This window comes from Lipotes vexillifer, unplaced genomic scaffold, assembly GCF_000442215.2.
Source record: "Lipotes vexillifer unplaced genomic scaffold, Lipotes_vexillifer_v1.1 scaffold796, whole genome shotgun sequence".
Taxonomy (NCBI): domain Eukaryota; kingdom Metazoa; phylum Chordata; class Mammalia; order Artiodactyla; family Lipotidae; genus Lipotes; species Lipotes vexillifer.
In genome coordinates this window covers 1,406,142-1,427,908 of record NW_006773072.1, presented here as the reverse complement: position 1 = coordinate 1,427,908, position 21,767 = coordinate 1,406,142, and the positions used below count along the sequence as shown (strand labels likewise).

The 21,767-nt window shown below is 42.5% G+C and overlaps 1 protein-coding gene across 1 annotated transcript in view; it reads left to right on the top strand.

Moving 5' to 3' along the window:
- Positions 1-21,767, top strand: part of ADCY8 (adenylate cyclase 8) — a 223,843-nt gene that overhangs the window by 58,171 nt on the left and 143,905 nt on the right. The window contains exon 4 of the mRNA XM_007447988.1: positions 18,234-18,364. Within this exon, the coding sequence (XP_007448050.1) occupies positions 18,234-18,364 (131 nt within the window). The remainder of the gene's footprint in view (positions 1-18,233; positions 18,365-21,767) is intronic.

Genomic DNA, 21,767 nt, shown 5'->3' with positions numbered 1-21,767 from the left:
GAAAAAAAAAAAAAAAAAAAAAAAAAAAAAATACACACCAGATTTTGAAGACAAAACCAAGAAAAAAAAAGGAATGCAAATTATCTCATTGATAACTTTTTACATATTGGTTACATGCTAATTACACATGGAAATGATATATTTGGGGTATACAAGATTAAATAGAATATACCATTGACATGAATTTCAGCTGTTCCTTTTTCCTTTTTTATGTGTGCACTAAGAATTTTTTAATTCCATAGGTGGCTCATATTCTATTTCTACTGGACAGTGCCAGCTTAGATGCTCACCCCATGTCAATTTCCAACTTGCTCTTGTGACTTTGAACAACTTGTCGAATCCCTTTGTGCATGTTTCCTCATCTCTCAATTAGAAATGATAATGCATACCCTAACCCACGGGGGCATTCTGAGAGACAAATAACTTATGTTATTTGCCTGAAAAAGTGTTATTTCAACTATAAAGAACTCCACAAATGTTAGGGCTATTTCTGTGAAAATCTCGCCAACACCCCAAGCCGATGCTGAGACGTCCTCCCTTTAGAAAGCCTCCTCTGCTGTTTCCAGTCATGAGCTGCTTCTTTTTCCTTGGCACTTAGATATTTTTACTTAACACGGGTTCTTATCACGCTGCCTAGTCTTACAGTTAGCACCGTGATCCCCTCTGTCAGTAAGATTTTGAACAGTGAGCAGACACACAGTGCTAATGGCCGTTGAGCCTCCTGGCAGCTGACTTCACTCAAAGGATTTGTGTTTACCCCCTTGCAACTCTTGCAACCATCTGGCTGCCTAGTTCTTTGCAATCTTTCTAGCACATTATTTGCATCTTCTGGCATGGCAGGAAGAGTGAAAGCTTTGCAGAAGAGCAAACCTGGATTTGATTGCTAGTTACTCCACGTCTGGGTGACCTTGGGTGCACCACTTAAACTCTCTGAACGTTGGATCCTTTATCTGTCAAAAATGATAATCTCTCAGGGTTGCTGTGAGGAAATCAAGCAATATAGATGAGAGTTGGGCATTATAGTTGGTCCGTGAACTGTTGGACCACCTGGGCCACAGCCTGAGTTTTAAAACAGAACATGCTCCAATTCTAGTAGCTATAGTTTTTCTTCTTGCTTTTTGTGTTCTTATATCTGGCATCCCCATGCAGTACTAATTTAAAATACTCTCCTTGATCCCAAAAGAGGCTATCGTTATGCACTCATTTGCATACTATTAACATTTACAGAGGCAGTTCAGATAGAAGAAATCAATCACCATCATTGCTCTCAACACCTTTGATCCAGCCGGGAGAAGCTGAAGAGCAGCCGAACAGCCGTGTGGGGACCTTTTATCTCATAAATCCGTCCGGGGAATTTTGACTAAAGAAATTGGAATTGGAAACTTAACACAACCTAATAACTTTAATGCTGAAGGGAAGGTATGATTTGTAGCCTGGAGATAGTTGAAGGCACATTTCAAAAGTGGTAGTAGAATAAACGAGGAGAAAAATAAAATATGTATTTTTAAAAAATAATCCGTGCTTAAAATAGTTTATTTCAGCTGGATGTGAGTATGGGTCCATTGAAGGGAATTCTATACTCTCTACTTTGCATAAGACACACTCAAAATGATTTGACCATAAAAGAGGGCAAATAATTTAAAAATACTTTTAGAGCAATCTGAGAACCATTGTAGAATTTTCTTTGTTTCCCGTCTTTTGCAAATTTCATGCCCACACCTAATTTAAAAGCATTTTTTAAGAAGGAAACTGAGAATTTATTTAAAGATGATACAAATAGATGGAGAGATGTACCATGTTCTTGGATTGGAAGAATCAACATTGTGAAAATGACTATACTACGCAAAGCAATCTACAGATTCAATGCAATCCCCATCAAACTACCACTGGCATTTTTCATAGAACTAGAACAAAAAATTTCACAATTTGTATGGAAACACAAAAGACCCCGAGTAGCCAAAGCAATCTTGAGAAAGAAAAACGGAGCTGGAGGAATCAGGCTCCCTGACTTCAGACCATACTACAAAGCTACAGTAATCAAGGCAGTATGGTACTGGCACAAAAACAGATATATAGATCAATGGAACAGGATAGAAAGCCCAGAGATAAACCCACGCACATATGGTCACCTTATCTTTGATAAAGGAGGCAAGAATATACAGTGGAGAAAAGACAGTCTCTTCAATAAGTGGTGCTGGGAAAACTGGACAGCTACATGTAAAAGAATGAAATTAGAACACTCCCTAACACCATACACAAAAATAAGCTCAAAATGGATTCAAGACCTAAATGTAAGGCCGGACACCATCAGACTCTTAGAGGAAAACACAGGCAGAACACTCTATGACATAAATCACAGCAAGATCATTTTTGACCCACCTCCTAGAGAAATGGAAATAAAAACAAAAGTAAACAAATGGGACCTAATGAAACTTAAAAGCTTTTGCACAGCAAAGGAAACCATAAACAAGACGAAAAGACAGCCCTCAGAATGGGAGAAAATATTTGCAAATGAAGCAACTGACAAAGGATTAATCTCCAAAACATACAAGCAACTCATGCAGCTCAATATCAAAAAAACAAACAACCCAATCCAAAAATGGGCAGAAGACCTAAACAGAGATTTCTCCAAAGAAGATATACGGATTGCCAACAAGCACATGAAAGAATGCTCAACATCATTAATCATTAGAGAAATGCAAATCAAAACTACAATGAGATATCATCTCACACCGGTCAGAATGGCCATCATCAAAAAATCTAGAAACAATAAATGCTGGAGAGGGTGTGGAGAAAAGGGAACCCTCTTGCATTGTTGGTGGGAATGTAAATTGATACAGCCACTATGGAGAATAGCGTGGAGGTTCCTTACAAAACTAAAAATAGAACTACCATATGACCCAGCAATCCCACTACTGAGCATATACCCTGAGAAAACCATAATTCAAAAAGAGTCATGTACCAAAATGTTCATTGCAGCTCTATGTACAATAGCCAGGACATGGAAGCAACCTAAGTGTCCATCAACAGGTGAATGGATGAAGAAGATATGGCACATATATACAAAGGAATGAAACTGAGTTATTTGTAGTGAGGTGGATGGACCTAGAGACTGTCATACGGAGTGAAGTAAGTCAGAAAGAGAAAAACAAATACCGTATGCTAGCACATATATATGGAATCTAAAAAACAAACAAAAAAATGGTCATGAAGAACCTAGGGACAAGACAGGAAAAATATGCAGACCTACTAGAGAATGGACTTGAGGATACGGGGAGGGGGAAGGGTAAGCTGGGACAAAGCGAGAGAGTGGCATGGACATATATATACTACCAAACGTAAAATAGATAGCTAGTGGGAAGCAGCCGCATAGCACAGGGAGATCAGCTCGGTGGTTTGTGACCACCTAGAGGGGTGGGATAGGGAGGGTGGGAGGGAGGGAGATGCAAGAGGGAAGAGATATGGGAACATATGTATATGTATAACTGATTCACTTTGTTATAAAGCAGAAACTGACACACCATTGTAAAGTAATTATACCCCAATAAAGATGTTAAAAAAAAGAAGGAAACTGAGTATTTCTGAAGCACTCAACTTTTCATAGAAACAAAAACTTGCTTTCTTTTCACACTCACATTCTGTTGTTTGTACTGTAATTAATTACATTCTGTTTTAACAATTGCAACTACAGCTGACATAAAGAAATTTGGAAACACACCTACTGCCTCTAGGTAAACATACAACATAATTGATGCTGCAGACATGGGAGGTGGATTAGACAGGGCCAGCTAGCTATGAGTATTTAACATGTTGGGGACGTCCATCAGCAAGAAGTTATTGGATCAGTTAAGTAGAGGTTTACTGTCATGCAATGCCATTTTGTAAATTATCTATGAAAGTAAAAAAATCCAAAATGGCCTTTAAAAATATTGAAACTAGTCTTGGTTAGCCGTCGGAGTCTATAATGTTGAGACTGGCTGAGAACTAGGCTGTCAAAGCAAGTAGAAATTTGGCGTGAAGTGGCATCATCATTTCAACCTCCATTCACTCAACAAGCCTAGATCCTTCCTTCTCCAAAACTTTTGTTTCTTCAGTATTTCCTCTCAGTGAACAGAATCAGTGGTCCACCAGCTCTCCAAGTCACACTAGCTCCTCGTCTCCATCTTCCCTGATACCCGGTCATGATCATGAGCAGTTGGATCATCTTCTTGGTCATCACTCATATTTTTCTCCACCTTTCTAACCCTACTTCTTGTTCCATTTCTCTCCCGGATCGCGGTAACAGCCCCTTCACTCCCTACATGTTGTTCTCCATGCCGCAGCCAGAGTGATCCTTATAAAATCAAAATCTGCTCAGGTCACCTCCATGACTTCTATATTGGATTGAATAGCGCCTGCCCCCCAATTCACGTCCACTCGAACCTCAGAATATGACCTTATTTGGAAGGAGGGCCTTTGCAGATGTAATCAAGTTAGGATGAACTTATACTGGATTAGGAGGAAGCTTAATTCAGTATGACTGGTGTTCTTATAAGAAGAAGAGAGAACACACAGAAACACGGAGAGAAGAAACACACAGGGGAAAACACCATGTGAAAACAAAGGCAGAGATTGGCGTGATGCATCCCCAAGCCAAGGAGCACCAGAGACTGCTGGCAGCCACCAGAGGCAGGGAGAATGGACAGATTCTTCTCTAAGAGCCCCCACGAAGGAACCAACCTGCTTACACCTTGATTTCAGACTCCTGACCTCCAGAACTTTGAGAGAAGAAATTTCTGCTGTTTTAAGTCATCCAGTTTTGTGGTGATTTTTTACAGCACTCCTAGGAACTTAATACAAGTTCCCACTGCCTTTAGAATGAAATCCAATTCATTTCTTACCTCTCCACCTAAAACATTAGCTGGATAGAATTAGCAATAACTAGCCCATATATAGCATTTACTATGTGCTAGATGTTATACTATACACTTTACGTATATTACTTTTATTTAGTCCTCAGAGCAACCTTATGAGGTGGGTGGTATTTTAACCTCCATTTTATAGATGAGGAAACCAATAAACAGAGAGGTTATGTAATAGCTAGTAAGTTGCACACCTAGACCGTCTTGCTCCAGAGCCTGTATACCAACTGTTATGCCATGTGGGTTAATAAAGTCTCCTGGACATGCCACCCTGTTCACAATCTGTGCATCATCATATATCCCTCCCTCCTTTGGGAGGGAGTCTTCCTCACTGGAGACTCTCCAACTAGTTTTGGTCTTAGCAGTAGGGAGAATGCATTGCCTCATGTTACTGAGTATCTAGGGGTAGGTGCACAGATGCCTCGCCAGGACTATGGTGTAATCAATGGTAATAAACAGAGAGACTTGGGGAAATCAAATCCATTTTCTTAAGTAGGGAAATGTTACAGTGATTCTACTCAGAGAAGCGTCTAGTGGAGGTGCCAGCTTCCAATGAAACCTCCATGAAAGTTCCTACTGCCAGTGATGGAGTCCAGGAGGCCCAAGAGTAGTGTAGGGTTTGGGGGCAGTTCCCTTTGCTTTTCTCACATGGGATTTTTATGCTCTCCTTTCTTCTTCCAGCTATTCCAAAGTCCCCTGCTTTGCACCTACCTACTCACCTAGTGCAAGAAACTGATAACCACCGAAGATTATTTTACAAGGGGCACACTCCTCCCAAGCCAGCTTTAGACTCACTGAGTTCCATTCGTAACAGGCTTCAGGCACAGCTTGATCCAGGGGCTATTTAGTACACTTGGCTGGTTTCCTTTCACTATATAGGACTCAACTAAGTCAACAAAATCCAATCAGAATTCCACATTAACCACTTTTTTCCTCAGTGCCCTTTTCAGAGTTTTCATAATAGTAACAAATGTATTGCCAATATCCAATCAAGTTAGTGCATTGTGAAATATAGACCAAGCCCTGAGTTAGGTGCCAGAAATAAAAATAAGATTTTTTTAGATACAATTTTTCAGAATAAACTGGAGTTTGGTTAGTTTGGCACTTTGCAACTTGACTTATATGGCATGTCTTATGTATATCTTGACACTGGATTGCAAGCATCTTGATCCATGGAGGACTCATAACCCCCCCCCCCCATAATATCTGACTTGGTATTAGACATTCAGAAAGTAACATTGTATGAAATGAATGAAATAATGATTGAGTTAAGGAGCAGTTCCCATGAGGCCCCTTCCCCAAGTAGGAGGGTATTGTTGACAAATATTGAAGAATGCTTTCCCTTCCCCTGTAGTCAGTTGGGTGCTGGCTTCTGCAGAGGTTTTCACATCCCACAGGGGTTGTTCCTGTTGCACTCTCCACGCCATCAACTCTTCTTTCTTCATTCTCATTGTCCAGGAGAGTTTGTGGTTTAGCTCTATTGAAGCCACCTCTTTTGTCTATTAATCACCAGGATGTAAATATTTCATCTTTTCACCTCCTGGCTGTCCAACAGCTCAAAGCATTTCATTTTTCACATCTGTTATCGTGGTATCTCTTTGGAACAGGCAAGAGACAGGTGGTGCCCTGGGCTTACTTCTATCGTAATGTCATTAATATTTTATTGCAGTCATTTTCGGTCTCTCTGTCAACTAGGCTGCATGCACAGAGAAGGAGAAGGCTCCCCTTTTTTTATTTTAAGACACTGTAATATCAAGCTGGAATGTCTCATCCTCAATAAAGCCCCTCTGTGGAGCAGGTAGAGCAAGATTTAATGCCTGCTTTTATACCTGAAAACTCAGATTCAGAGGTATTTATTATTTATTTTATTTACTTTTGGCTGTGTCTGGTCTTAGTTGCTGCATGCGGGCTTCTCTCTTGTTGTGGCGTGTGGGTTTTCTCTCTCTAGTTGTGGCACACGGGTTCCAGGGTACGAGGGCTCTGTAGCTTGTGGCACAGGGTCTCTCTCGTTGAGGCGCCCAAGCTCAGTAGCTGTGGCACGTGGGCTTAGTTGCACCACGGCATGTGGGATGTTAGGTCCCCCACCAGGGATCGAACCCGCATCCCCTGCATTGGAAGGCAGATTATTTACCGCTGGACCACCAGGGAAGTTCCAGATTCAAAGATATTATGTAATTTTCCCAAGATCAGAAAATTAGTAAAAAGCAATTAGTAAGCACATGTGGAAAAAAAAAAGACTCAAATTCAGTTCTTCTGATTATGATTTCCAACATACATGTCAATGTCTTTTTAGTGAAAATAGCACGATGCTTAGTCGTGTTACCTGTGTCTGAAAAACGTAGTGAACCTTATGTGAAAGAGCCTTTTAGCACTCTCTAAAAAGACTTGGAAATCCTCAAGCCTTAAGAAGTGCTGAGATTTTCAAGAGGGGCTGCTTAGCAGCTGATTTAGTGCCTACTGTCTTCTGGGCTCACAAATGTGTTCTTTATTCCTCACATTTGGCTAAATTCATTTCAGGAGAGCTCAGCATCTTGCCCGAATGTCATATTGCCTTCGGTTCATCATTTCTTTCCCAAAGAAAACAAAAGTAACTTCCTTTTTATTTCATCATGTTAGAGTTGTTGATGCATCACACTAGACCCTCAACCAAAGGTTGCCGTGGGTGTGCTGAGCCTTGGTTAGGGTGAGACGGATGACAGAAGTGTGCATTGCTACATCATGGGCCACTCTGCATTCAAAGAGCTAATAATTTGCTCTATACTATAGAGTGTACTGTATGCCAGGTTCTCTGCTAAGCAGTCATCTCGGGAGTGGAGAGGAGTATTTTATTGCTGACATTGTCTAAAACTGCTAATGAGTGGTCATAATAAAAGGCAGAACAACCTTAATCCTGTTATAATTGGGGTTTTTTGGCCACGCTGTGTGGCTTGTGGGATCTTGGTTCCCCAACCAGGGATTGCACCTGGGCCCTCAGCAGTGAAAGCAGGGAGTCCTAGCCACTGGACCGCCAGGGAATTCCCCTGTTGTAATTATTTTAAATTCTCTACAGACAAGAGACCCCCCCTTCCTGCCTGCACCCGGTACACACCACCCCCTACTTCCTCCTCTCCACTCCCAGGGTTGAAAAGACATGTCTCACTGGGTCCTGACAATAATCCGATAAGGGAGCTACTGTTATCATCTTACAGATGAAGGAACTGAGGCTTGGAGAGGTTGAGTAACCTGTCTAGGATCACACAGCGAAGTGACAGGATCTGAGTCACAGTCTGTTAAGGAGACACGGCCTCGGTTGGCCCCGTGCACTGGCAACTCCGGGCACAGAGAAGGAATTCAGCAATGACTGAGCAGATGAAAGAATGAGCCAAGAGCGTTATCTCAAGGTTCCCAATTTGATATATCAGGGAACTACTAAATGAAGGGACCTGAGAAACTCTCAACTCCTTGAAGAGATTAAAAAAAAGAAAGAAGGCCCCCAAATCTGAATTTTGTGATTCATCCTTTAAATTGCACTCATGGACTATAGACTATGGAGCAGTGCAGGCCACAGTCTATGATTTGACCACTGGGATGAATTAAAATACATCTGATGACTACTGCTATTTAATAAGCACCTACTGTATACCAGGATCTATAAAAGAGGCTTTGTCATTGAATATAAAAAATAATTTCTGGAAGACATGTATTATTATTCCCATTTTGTAGATGAAGAAACTGAGGCACAAAGGAGTCACTCATGTAAGTTATCATAGTTACAGAACAAGTCAGTTGTTGAACTCAGACAGGTTTCAACTCAAGCTTGCCTGATGCCAAAACCCGTTAGTCTTTGCATTTCTGAACAGAACCAGAGTCCCTGGGGTCTTAGACCACTAACAAGTAGACATGGGTGTTACCCAGACTTTCTTTAACCTCCTTTTGCTGAATCAGCCAAAAGTGCATGTACAGAGTATTTTTGTATCCTTTAGGAGACAATTAAGCAATAGCTTTTGCATGGCTGTGCTCGCACTTGGCTTTCAGAAACAATAACAGTTCTGGGTGAACATTCCATATAAGCCCTTTAAGATAAAAGTTCAAATGATAGAGTCGAGATTTCGATAAAATTTTTAACTTTTTAATTATTGAAAGTGTGACTGGAGGTTTTTCACCATGTAGCACAATTACCTTTTCACATACAGTCAGACTTCCATATCCATGGGTTCCACATCCACAGATTCAACCAACCATGGATGGAAAATATATACAAGAAAAAGATTCCAGAAAGTTCCAAAAAGCAAAACTTGAATTTGCCCCACACCGACAACTATTTACATAGCACTGACATTGTGTTAGGTATTATAAGTAATCTAGAGATGATTTAAGGTGTACAGGAGGATATTCATAGGTTATGTGCAAATACTACACCATTTTATATAAGGCGCGTGAGCATCCATGGATTTTGGTATCTGCGGGGGGTCCTGGAACCAATCCCCCTCGGATACCAAAGGACAATTGTGTTCTGTCTATTCATTTCCCCTATTATTTCCTGCATAATGTCCCTATTCTAAAAGCTTTGTGTTTTAGCGCCACTATACAATTAGAGTTCTAAAACAATGGTTAAAATACAGCATGCTTGCCAGTGAATTTAACAAACATTTGGCCTGTGGTTACAGTGTGCTAGACACTATCAAATTCTTTTACAAATATTAGCTCATTTAAGCCTACACCAACCCTATGAAGTGATGCTAAGATTATCATCTCCAATTTACAGAGGGGAAACTGGAGTACAGAGAAGGTAAGTCACAGAGTCAGGAACGGGTGGAGTTAGGATTCAAACCCAGAGCCCAGCTCCAAGGCAATGCACGTAACTGCCTTTTCCCTCATTTACCTTTACTTCAGATTCCCTGCCCTCCATCCCTCCTGTGAGAGCTAGACCCTTGTTCAGACGCAGGCATTTTATCTATTATGCACCTCTTTCTTCTACAAACATACATTGGCTACCATATTGTACACATAGTTTTTTTGCCACCACGTACCCACTTTTCTGGGACTTCCTTCTCCTGTCTGCACGCAACCCTCCCCTCTTATTGGTCACCCCATTAATGACCATGATCTTTATCCTGATCCTGCACCCTGACTAGATGTTGACCCAATAAGAGCCCCTATGCAGACATGTTGAGTCTTGAACCTAGCAAGAATCTTCTCAAAATGGCCAAAGAAATAAGGCATAAGGACCAAGAGCTCCCAGTGGCTTAGGCGTGAGAGAGAAGGATGAAGCTGACCTACAGGAGAAGCAGAGACCCAAGTTTAGGGGCAAGAGCCATTATGGGTCCCTGGGTCCTTTTGTTTCCAAAGTCCAGCCTCGGTTCTGCCCTTAGATTCCTTGAGACACCCAGTATAGTTATGATAATGCCTGATTTTTTTTTTTTAAGCTATGTTGAGCAGGGTATCTGTCTTGTCACCAAAGGAATCAGATAATATGGCAACTCCTCACGAGGCTCTGGAGGTGGAGTAAACATCCTCTTGGCTCTCAGATACTTCACAGTTTATGGAGGGTGACAGACACCCAAATAAGAATTGTAAAATCCCTTTAGCTGAGATGATCTGGATGGAAGGTTGCTCGGTTAATTGAAAAAGTATGTTGAAATTGGGAATTATGAACAATTCAACTTAAAATGTAACTTAAATGTAAAATAATATGTTCATTATCTAGTCTCTTAAAATAAGGCCAAGGCATTTTTTACAGAACTAGAACAAATCATCTTAAAATTTGTGTGGAGACACAAAAGACCCTGAATAGCCAAAGCAGTCTTGAGGAAAGAAAACAGAGCTGGAGGAATCAGACTCCCTGACTTCAGACTATACTACAGAGCTACAGTAATCAAGACAGTATGGTACTGGCACAAAAACAGAAACATAGATCAATGGAACAAGATAGAAAGCCCAGAGATAAACCCACACACCTATGGTCAACTAATCTATGACAAAGGAGGCAGAGATATACAAGGGAGAAAAGACAGTCTCTTCAATAAGTGGTGCTGGGAAAACTGGACAGCTACATGTAAAAGAATGAAATTAGAACACTGCTTAACACCATACACAAAAATAAACTCAAAATGGATTCGAGACCTAAATGTAAGACCGGACACTATAAAACTGTTAGAGGAAAACATAGGAAGAACACTCTTTGACATAAATCACAGGAAGATCTTTTTTGACCCACCTCCTAGAGAAATGGAAATAAAAACAAAAATAGGGGCTTCCCTGGTGGCACAGTGGTTGAGAGTCCGCCTGCTAATGCAGGGGACACGGGTTCGTGCCCCGGTCCGGGAAGATCCCACATGCCGCGGAGCGGCTGGGCCCGTGAGCGATGCAGGGGACACGGTTTCGTGCCCCGGTCCGGGAAGATCCCACATGCCGCGGAGCGGCTGGGCCCGTGAGCCATGGCCGCTGAGCCTGCGCGTCCGGAGCCTGTGCTCCTCAACGGGAGAGGCCACAGCAGTGAGAGGCCCGCGTACCGCAAAAAAAAAAACAAAAATAAACAAAAGTAAACAAAAATAAACAAATGGGACCTAATGAAACTTAAAAGCTTTTGCACAGGAAACCATAAACAAGACAAAAAGACAACCCTCAGAATGGGAGAAAATATTTGCAAACGAATCAATGGACAAAGGATTAATCTCCAAAATATATAAACAGCTCATGCAGCTCAATATCAAAGAAACAAACAACCCAATCCAAAAATGGGCAGAAGACCTAAATAGACATTTCTCCAAAGAAGATGTACAGATGGCCAAGAAGCACATGAAAAGCTGCTCAACATCACTAATTTTTAGAGAAATGCAAATCAAAACTACAGTGAGGTATCACCTCACACCAGTTAGAATGGGCATCATCAGAAAATCTACAAACAACAAATGCTGGAGAGGGTGTGGAGAAAAGGGAACCCTCTTGCACTGTTGGTGGGAATGTAAATTGATACAGCCACTATGGAGAACAGTATGGAGTTTCCTTAAAAAGCTAAAAATAGAATTACCATATGATCCAGCAATCTCACTACTGGGCATATACCCAGAAAAAACCATAATTCAAAAAGACACATGCAAAAAAAAAAGACACATGCACCGCAATGTTCATTGCAGCACTATTTACAATAGCCAGGTCATGGAAGCAACCTAAATGCCCATCGACAGATGAATGGATAAAGAAGTTGTGGCACATATATACAATGGAATATTACTCAGCCATAAAAAGAAACGGAATTGAGTTATTTGTTGAGACGTGGATGGACCTAGAGACTGTCATACAGAGTGAAGTAAGTCAGAAAGAGAAAAACAAATCTCGTATATTAATGCAGGTATGTGGAACCTAGAAAAATGGTACAGATGAACCAGTTTTCAGGGCAGAAGTTGAGACACAGATGTAGAGAACAAACGTATGGACACCAAGGGGGGAAAACCACGGTGGGGTGGGGATGGTGGTGTGCTGAATTGGACGATTGGGATTGACATGCATACACTGATGTGTATAAAATTGATGACTAATAAGAACCTGCTGTATAAAAAAACAAACAAAAAACTAATAGTAAACTTTCTTTGGGTTATTTGTATGGAAATATGTTAATATAAATGTTTCAGACATTACATGAAATTTCTAAAAATCTTATATGTTCTGGTATAATGTTATAAGTCGTCATTCTAGTTATTACTTTAAAATGTATATCTCAGAAAGAACTAAATTTCCTTGTCAATTGCATTATTATGAACTTTCATCAAAACTTTAACCGTGGTCATTTTTAAGTCTTTTGTCATTTACAGACAGTTCTGGGTGTACTCTGATGCTTTTGCAAAAATGTTCCTATAAAAGGGTTTCATCTTCAAGGAATTCGTGGAAAAGACTCTGACAAGTACAGGTTTCTGGTAACTGACTATACTGCTGAACTGAATGAATAAGCATTTTCAGAACTCTAATGGAAAACTGATGAATTCATAAAAGTGCTAACAAAAGATCAAGATGAAAAAAAATTAATTACACGGGACTGAGTGAACTGATGAGGATGATTATAATTTTTGTGACTTTCTGTTTGAATAAAAAAGAAAATCCCACAAGGACTCAGAGTCAAAAAATATACAAATCAATTTTCACTGCAGAGTAAAGGAGCTGTTACCGTGGAGGATTCCTGGACTGAATGTCAATAACATGACATAGTGTGAGTGTGTTTCGTGTTTGGTAATTGCAATCATTGTTGCTTTTGTTGTGGTCATCCATTTACAATGTTTGGTGTCAGTGTGTTTATCTCTTGTAAAAATAAAATACAGGGTGTGTGTGTGAAAAATAATAATAATAATAAGGCCAAGGTATTTTCCTGGGCAGAGATCTACTGCTTCTTACAGAGACCACAGCTAATAGTGCATCAGCCAGGATTTCTAGTTCTTTAAAATGGAGCCAAATATTTAAATGTACTTTCACAAAATTATCAGAATGATTTCTGGATTTTTATTATTTTTCCCACTAATTTATATGGCTGGCTTGCCGACATCTAGGTTGTTTGCAATGTTCTGGCTACTCAGTATTACCAAGTCTTTCTAAAGCATTCGATTCCATTTTCATGTCAACAGCATCTCTTATTCTTACTCAGTATTTTTATTTACCATTCATTACCTTTAGAACATTAGCTCTACAAAGGTGAGTACCGTGTCTGGTTTTGTCTACTGCTGGTTCTCCATGTCCAGACTGCACCTGTCACGCAGCACCTACTCCTTGACATGGTAAATCAGTGAATAAATGGATGAATTGCAATCTAAGTTTTAAAGAAAAAAGAAATGGGCTTGAGTCTTCACTATGCACTTAACCGAGTGCATGACTCCAGGCTGCCTCATTTCACTTAAATTCTTTAAATCTCAGTATCTTATATATAACATGCGATGAAAATATAACCTACTACAATTAATGTGAGGTTTTGATTAGATACTGGATGCAAAGCACTTGACACGCTACATAATGAGCGATCACTTTAAAGTAAGACATTATCTATAAACCCAGGATAAGTCTCTCATCAGTGCCTGGACCTTTACTGCAGTTAACACTGCTTGGTCTGCAGTAGAGAGAGACAAATGGGAGGTCTCTCGGTGTGCAAGAGCCTGAGAGTGGCGAGTTCTTCCCTAAGCCATTCAGGATAACTGCCCAGAAGCGCTGCCTGCATCAGAGGACTGCCTCGCTCTCTTTCTCTTCTCCACGACAAGCATTTGCATAAAGTGAAGATCCTGAATCCCTCACGGTTTTCACCTTGACTTCCCCCTAAGGGTGCACTATAGCAATTGTTGCCCATGAAGCCATTTTGATGACGTGAATAGAGCAAGTTATAGGAGATGAGAGGAAAATCCAGGCAGGAGCCACTGATGCACTTGAAATCAACCCAGGGTCCCTGTTCATGCAAATGCAAAAAACCCAGGGAGAAAAAATGTGCAGAATGTGAACACAAAGGCCACCCTGGGCCACAGTCTGGCTTCAGGAGAGATTCTTGTACTTCAGATCTCCAAAGCCAGAAAATGAGATATTATGCCTCAGCAAGAGTTGGGAATTGTATTAAGGGGCAAAATTTCCCATTTTCTTTCAGATTGTGTCTTCAGGGCATTTCAATGATGTTTCTCAAGCAGTGAACAAATCCGAGGCAAGCAAAAGTGTTGAAAATGCGCTTTTATAAGCAGACTCCAGGCAATTTCCCATTGCCTGCCAGAAAATGCTTTACAGAGGCAGGACCTGGGGCAGTTGCCAGTAGCAGGGCTAGCCGGAGGCTGACAAGCCTGGGTGCTGGAGAATTTTGCTATTAAAATTTTATTTTGAAAGTCTCCCATAAAGCATCTGTGTCATACTTGAAGATTGAATGTGCATTGCCAAAGAATCTATTTAACAAATAATTATCCTGTACCAGGGACCGTGGTGGCCATTGGAGGCGTTTCAGTCATGAGCTGGACACAGTCTCCACCTCCTCTGGGTTCACTCATTTATTTAGGAAATATGTATTTAGCACCTACTGTTCTGAGGCTTCAAGTGCTTCAAAGCTGTGATGAGCACCGACTCCCAACCCTCAGCGATTGCAGGAACGGGGGTCACAATTACCTGGGAAGTTGACAGGCAGCGTAATGAACATGAAATGGACATGAGGCAGACGCCTCTCAGCCCCACGATGGGACAGCTTTCAAGAGAGGGAAAAGCCTCATCGTGTGAAGCTCTGTGGACACTTCATTAATAAAGCCCTTCCCATGAGGGCAGGGTTGAGGAGAGCAGAGAGGAAGCAGGAGGGAATAAACACCAGGCCCCTCACATATTTTATTTCATTGAATTTTCATGACAGCCCTGTGAGGTAGATGATATTATAGTTATTTGCCAAATTAGGGAACTAAGTTACAGAGAGGTGATGTCGCTCGCCTAATGCTATGTTACTATTAAATGGATAGAGGCAGGACCCAAACTCCAGTCAGACTCAAAACCTGGGGCTTTTCCCATCTCACCACGAATCCCGTCCAGGAAAAACGTGGTAAAGGACTGCATCCTGCCACTGCCACTTGGTAACTGTTAAGGTCATGCAGGTAATTTGACTTGACTCAGTCTGTCCGTTAAATGAAGATAATTATTTGTACCTGCTTATTTTCAGGGTTTTGCAAGGAACAAATAAAAGAATGGATGCTGAAAATGCTTAGGGTCCATAAATATCTATGAAGATATGAGAAACTATGGTGGTTAAAATGTACCCGTCTTACGGGGAGCGGTTTGGGGGAGGGATGGAGTGGGAGGTTGGGGTGAGCAGATATAAGCTATTGCATCAATATATAGAATGATAAAGAACAAAGTCCTACTGTATAGCACAGGGAACTATATTCAGTCCTCTGGTAAATCATGATGGAAAAGAATATTTTAAAAGAATGTGTATGGGCTTCCCTGGTGGCGCAGTGGTTGGGAGTCCGCCTGCCGATGCAGGGGACGCGGGTTCGTGCCCCGGTCTGGGAGGATCCCATGTGCCGCGGAGCGGCTGGGCCCGTGGGCCGTGGCCGCTGGGCCTGCGCGTCCGGAGCCTGTGCTCCGCAACGGGAGAGGCCGCAGCAGTGAGAGGCCCGCGTACTGCAAAAAAATAAAAATTAAAAAAGAAATAAAGAATGTGTATATATATACATATATGTACACGTATATATGTATATATGTATAACTGAATCACTTTGTGGTACAGCAAAAATTAACACAGCACTGTCAATCAACTACACCTAAATTAAAAAATTAATAATAATAAAGTACACCTGTCTTAAACTCCATTCCGCCCTAGAGCAAATTATAGGGGAAAAAAAAAAAAGAAGCAGATTCTTGCCTCATTTCCACAGCACAAGATCTTTTTAGGATTTAGTTCATGTTGCTAGTTAAACAGTTATTTTGTTTTTATCTGCTGTGTTGATCACAATGGAAGAATATTATTCTGTCAAGTGTTAGGTCCCTAATTTGTGGAGGTGTGTGTCTCATTTCCTCTCCTCTCCATAAAGAGTTAATGTCTCTGAGCCTGATTCCTCTCCTGTGTGCCCTGTTTCAGTGAATGGAGCACAGGCTCCCCATCAGCCAAACTCAAAACCTAGTCATCACCACGGTTACGCCCTCTTTCTCTCCTGCCATCCCTATTGGTTGCCAGTCCTATAGACCTTATCCCCCCATCACCTCTCCCCTGGACCACTGCAGGAGCTCCCCCAGCTGGTCTCCCTGCCCCTACCCTTGGCCCCCTTCTCATAATTCATTCTCCAAACCACAGCCAAGGGTGATCTTTTTTTTTCTTAATAAATTTATTTATTTATTTATTTGTTTATTTTTGGCTGCGTGGGTCTTCGTTGCTGCGCGCGGGCTTTCTCTAGTTGTGGCGAGCGGGGGCTACTCTTCATCGTGGTGCACGGGCTTCTCATTGCGGTGGCTTCTCTTGTTACTGAGCACAGGCTCTAGGCACACAGGCTCTAGAGCGCAGGCTCAGTAGTTGTGGCGCACAGGCTTAGCTGCTCCGTGACATGTGGGATCTTCCTGCACCAGGGCTTGAACCCATGTCCCCTGCACTGGCTGGCGTATTCTTAACCACTGCGCCACCAGGGAAGTCCACGGGTGATCTTTTAAAACATCAACGAGCTTATGTCTCTCCCCTGCTTAGTATCACGCGGTGCCTTCCAGCTTTAGTTGGAATTAAATGCTAACATCTCAGGCAGGCCTGACACATTTATCTACACCTCCAACCTCATTGACTGTCACCACACCCCTCTATCACCACCCTCCAGGCACACCATTGCTCTCTGTTTGTCTCAGGACATTTGCACCTGCTGTTTCCTCTTCCTGGAGCTCCCTTCTCCTTGTACCACACAGGGCTGGCTCATTCCAAACTTTCAACATATCAGTTGCTCAGAAAGGTCATTCCTAACCCCCTATTTGAGTCCTGTTATCAACCATGATACTCTCTGATCATGACCTGTCCTTGCTTGGCACTTGTCACATTTTGTAAATATGTGTGGGCATGTTTGGATGTGTGTATGGAATGTCTGTATTCCTTATTAGAATGTAAGCTCCACAGTAGTAGGGCTGTCATTCGTTTGGTTCACCACTGTATACCCAACACTCAGCACAGTGCCTGGCAAATAACAAGTACTCCGTAGATATTTGTCACGTTCATAGGATGGTACGAAATTAGCAATTCCTCGAGAAGTTCAGCCAAGAGCCCCCTTACTTCTACACGGTCCATCCACCCTTCTGAGACCCAGTGGTCAGCCTAACAAGACTGTCCCTCGTCAACTGAAGAAGAGATTCACAGCCTGAAAGTTGAGAGTTATGTTTTATTCAGCAGACTTTCTGAGGACATCAAGCCCGGGACACAGCATCTCAAATAACGCTGAGAAAACTGTTCCAAAGAGGCAAGGGGGGGTGGGAGGGAGCCGAGATATATAGGAGTTTTTTGCAACAAAGGACCAGGTAGTTGGAACATCAAAGGATTACTGTTAATTAAGAAAACCAGATATGTCAAGCAGTTTAGCTCTTTTCTGTGTCTAGGAAGATACAGGAGTCTGGACTCATTGAAATCACGCTTTTGATATGCAGCTCAGCTCTCTGGGGCCAGCATCCTGTGTTTCCTCATGCTGAGTTTCCTCAGGGTGCACCTTTGTGGGGGGCTGCAGCAGCTGACTGCTAGATGGGCTTGGCAGCGGGCAGGCCGTTTGTCTCCATCCTGGGTTCCCTTAGGGCTCACCATCCAGGCGGCTGTAACATAATGGCTTGATGGCTGCAACATCTTTTGTTTACCGATATGGCAGGCAATACTTTAGTTCTCACCCTTACATTTGTGTGTCCCAGGAGCGGCTTGTGCTGTCTGTGCTCCCTCGGTTTGTCGTCCTGGAGATGATCAATGACATGACCAACGTGGAAGACGAGCACCTGCAGCATCAATTCCACCGGATCTACATCCACCGCTACGAGAATGTCAGGTGAGAAACGGGACACCTCGCCCAGGTCTCTGCGTGATCCCCGTGCTCCTGGCTGCGCTCACCTCAATGGCCATGACTTCTGTCTGCCCGAATGTCAGCGCCTTTCTTCATTTGGTTGAGTAGTTCATTAACTAGTGATTATTCATCAGAGAGGTCTACATTTCCAAATTGAGGCTCGAGAAGACTGTCTGCAGTTAAATTTGCTGGTTGACTTACCACCTGGCTCCCCTGCAGTAGGCTTGCCTGCCTTTACGTTTTGAGTAGGAAAGGCAAAAAGCGTTTTACACTATGATGGGAAAAATAATTCCAGAATGTGATCTGGAGGCCTCAGGGGAGATTACATAGGTCTGTTCTTTATATTCCTTATAAGTGCTTTTAAAACAATACCAGAAAAAGGACTACAGATTATTTTTCTTTTGCAGACATATTTTTGGTCACTCGTTCACCCATCCATCCATTCTGCATCCACTGACCCTTCCAACCATTCACACACCCAACCATCCATCCCTTAATTCATCCATCCATCCATCCATCCAGCAGTGCCCTCTCTTTGCCCAGCACTGTGCCAGACAATATACCTCTTCAGTGAGACAGACCTGTTTAGAATCCCAATTCTACCTGTTCCTTTTGTATGACCTTGGGCAATTTACATACCTGACTCTCAGAACCCTTCTCTGTAAAATGCGCGCTTTAATAGCCACCTTACAGGGGTTTATGTAGATTATGTGAGTGAAGATATGTACAAAGCACAGGACTGGCATAAGCATATAGTAGAGCATTAAGCATATTGTAGACTGTTTCAGACATAGTTCCTCGTTGCAAGCAGAAAAAGAATCCAACCCTGGCTGATGTAAAAGAAATGTTGTTGGAGGGCTACATGGGAGATCCCAGAGTCATTGGGGAAGGATGGAGAGGCAGGCTCAGGAAATGGGTCGGAAAGAAGAGGAAAGCACAGTCAAAATCACAGCAGGGCACTAGGCCAGTGAGGACACTGCTTCCACTGTACCTGAAGAATCCGTTCCCTGTGCTACCAGCCCTGTCCCAGACACAGCTGCCTCCTCTGCACACAGAATTCCTCCGCAGCCCCCAGGATCTGGATTTGGCTGCCTTTGTCCTGCCCCACTCTCTGACCCCCCTGCCTCTTTGCATCTCAAGTTAAGCCTGAGGCAGATGTGTCTGATTGCCTGAGCCCAGTCATTCCCCAGAAGTGACTAGGACGCGAATATCTGACATTTTCAGCTTGTACAGGAGAACTATATCTCCTTCCCACCGAACATCATAGGGTGGGAATTTCCCAAACATAGGGGAACATCTGTAGGTTGAACAGCTCTAAAAATGACCAGTGGTACCCCCTTAGTTCCTTTCCTCCTAACTTTGGTAGGAGGGGAGAACAATTTTTCCTTCTCACCAGCATCTCTGGGTGTTTTTCTGGTGTGCCAGGGCACTTATGTGAATGCAAGTCTAGCAGAAGACTTGATTCTAACGCAAGCTTTTAGCACATATATCAGTGTAGGTCATTCGGGGTCTCATCCAAGAATTGAGCTTGCACTGGCTTAGATGTTTGATTTTGCAAAGCTACACTGGCTTAGATGTTTGATTTTGCAAAGAGCCCCTTGTCAAACAGCAACTCTAATAAAAGATGCACTCCAGATCTAGGAATTTGTCCCACAGACAGTGGGAACTCGTCAATACCAATTCTAGAACAATGGGCTCAGGGCAGTACTACTCATTATAATACAGTGTGAGGTTCTATTATTAAGTAAGCAAAGGACAGTAAGAGATCATAAAGAGAGGAAGACCTGGGGTGGGGATGGAAGTGCATAGAGAAACATTCCTAGAAGGGGTGATTCTTATTTGCCTCCTTTGAAATTGAGTCTGCCAAGTGAAAAAAAAAAAATCAAAGAAAGGAATCCTAGGCAGAGGAATCAGCACAAGTGAAGGCAGAACAGTGAGATAAAATTAAGAAAAATGCAAAATGTATATCATATATTTGACATATATGACATATTATGAAATATGTATTGACATAGTATAATGATTCATATATAATTATAATGGTGTGTAATTTAATGAAGTATAATGAAATAAGATGTATTATAAAGTATATATGACATATTACAAAAGTGTCTGTCACCAAGGAGAAAGAGGAGAAAAAAAAAACTGCCCTTCATAAAGAAAAAAATAAACAAGCCTGCACACCCATGTCAACATACTTGGGAGCCTTAAGTTCAATAAAAGGCATATTTGGAGTTCTTCCTGCACTTATCAATTTTCAGTGCTTCCCTTACTGAAGAACAACTAAAGTTACTTCTGCCCCCTGCACCCTGCCCGTTTACCTTAAATCATTGAACTGAGATTTTGTGCTCCAGACTCTTTTCCAGAACTTCGCACCGCACTAAATTAAGGTTGCATTTGCTGCCCTGCATTCCCAGCGGTCTCAGCTTGCAGTGAAGGAGCCACTTCTAATGGGAGAAGAATGTGCAGAGGTCCTGGCAGCTGGAGGGGCCCCTCCCAGCCGTTCACAGAGGCAGTGGTGGCGAGATGCCCACAGCCCCGCTGGTCCTGGGAAGATGCACTCAACTCGGGGCGGTGGAGCCCCTCCTGCCCACTGCAAGGCTGCTGGGTGCTAAAATAGGACCAGAGATGAAAAATGCAGAAGAGGATGGGCCTTAGCCCATGTCTGAGAACAGAGTCGGGCCGGCTGCGACACCCTGTTCCCTAGCCCCCAGAGCACACCCACTGCAGGAAAGGGAGCATTTGTGAAATCTTTTCCCATCCTGTCGTCTTTGAGGAAACCCACCTGGTTCATTCTTTCTTCTCTGTTGCTTTTTTGTTGTTATGGTTTTGTGACCTTTCCCTAAAGACAGTCTGCTATAAATGTCTAACTCAGTCATATTTCGTACAGCTCGTTGCATCCTGTCCGGGTAAGGTGCAGTAAGAGGCGCCACGCCTGGCGACATGAGTGGCCGAGAGTGGACTGGGGCGAGTGGATCAGGGTTTTCATCCCAGAACGCTCTGCGTGAGCCCCCTGTGAGACTTCGGTTGCATCATTTCATCTTTCCGGATCTCCGTTTCCTAATCCAAAAACCAAGCTACTTGAAAACCAAGCTACTGTCAAGTCGATTTCAGCTGCAAACATATGAGCCTTCACCAGATTCATTCTGGAGCTCCACATGGCCACTCGGCTTCTTATGAGAAGCCATTTGGGCTTCCAACCCCATCTGCCCAGTTCTACTTTTTTCCTTATTCCCCATGTAGTTAAGGCATTTCTTGTGCTAGTTAGGGGAATGCTCTAACAAATAACCTCTCAATTTCAATAATGTAAACTCAATATAATTCATCCACACAACTCCCCCTGGCTTATATTCCCTGCCAGTGGGTGATTCAGGGATAAAGCCCCCTG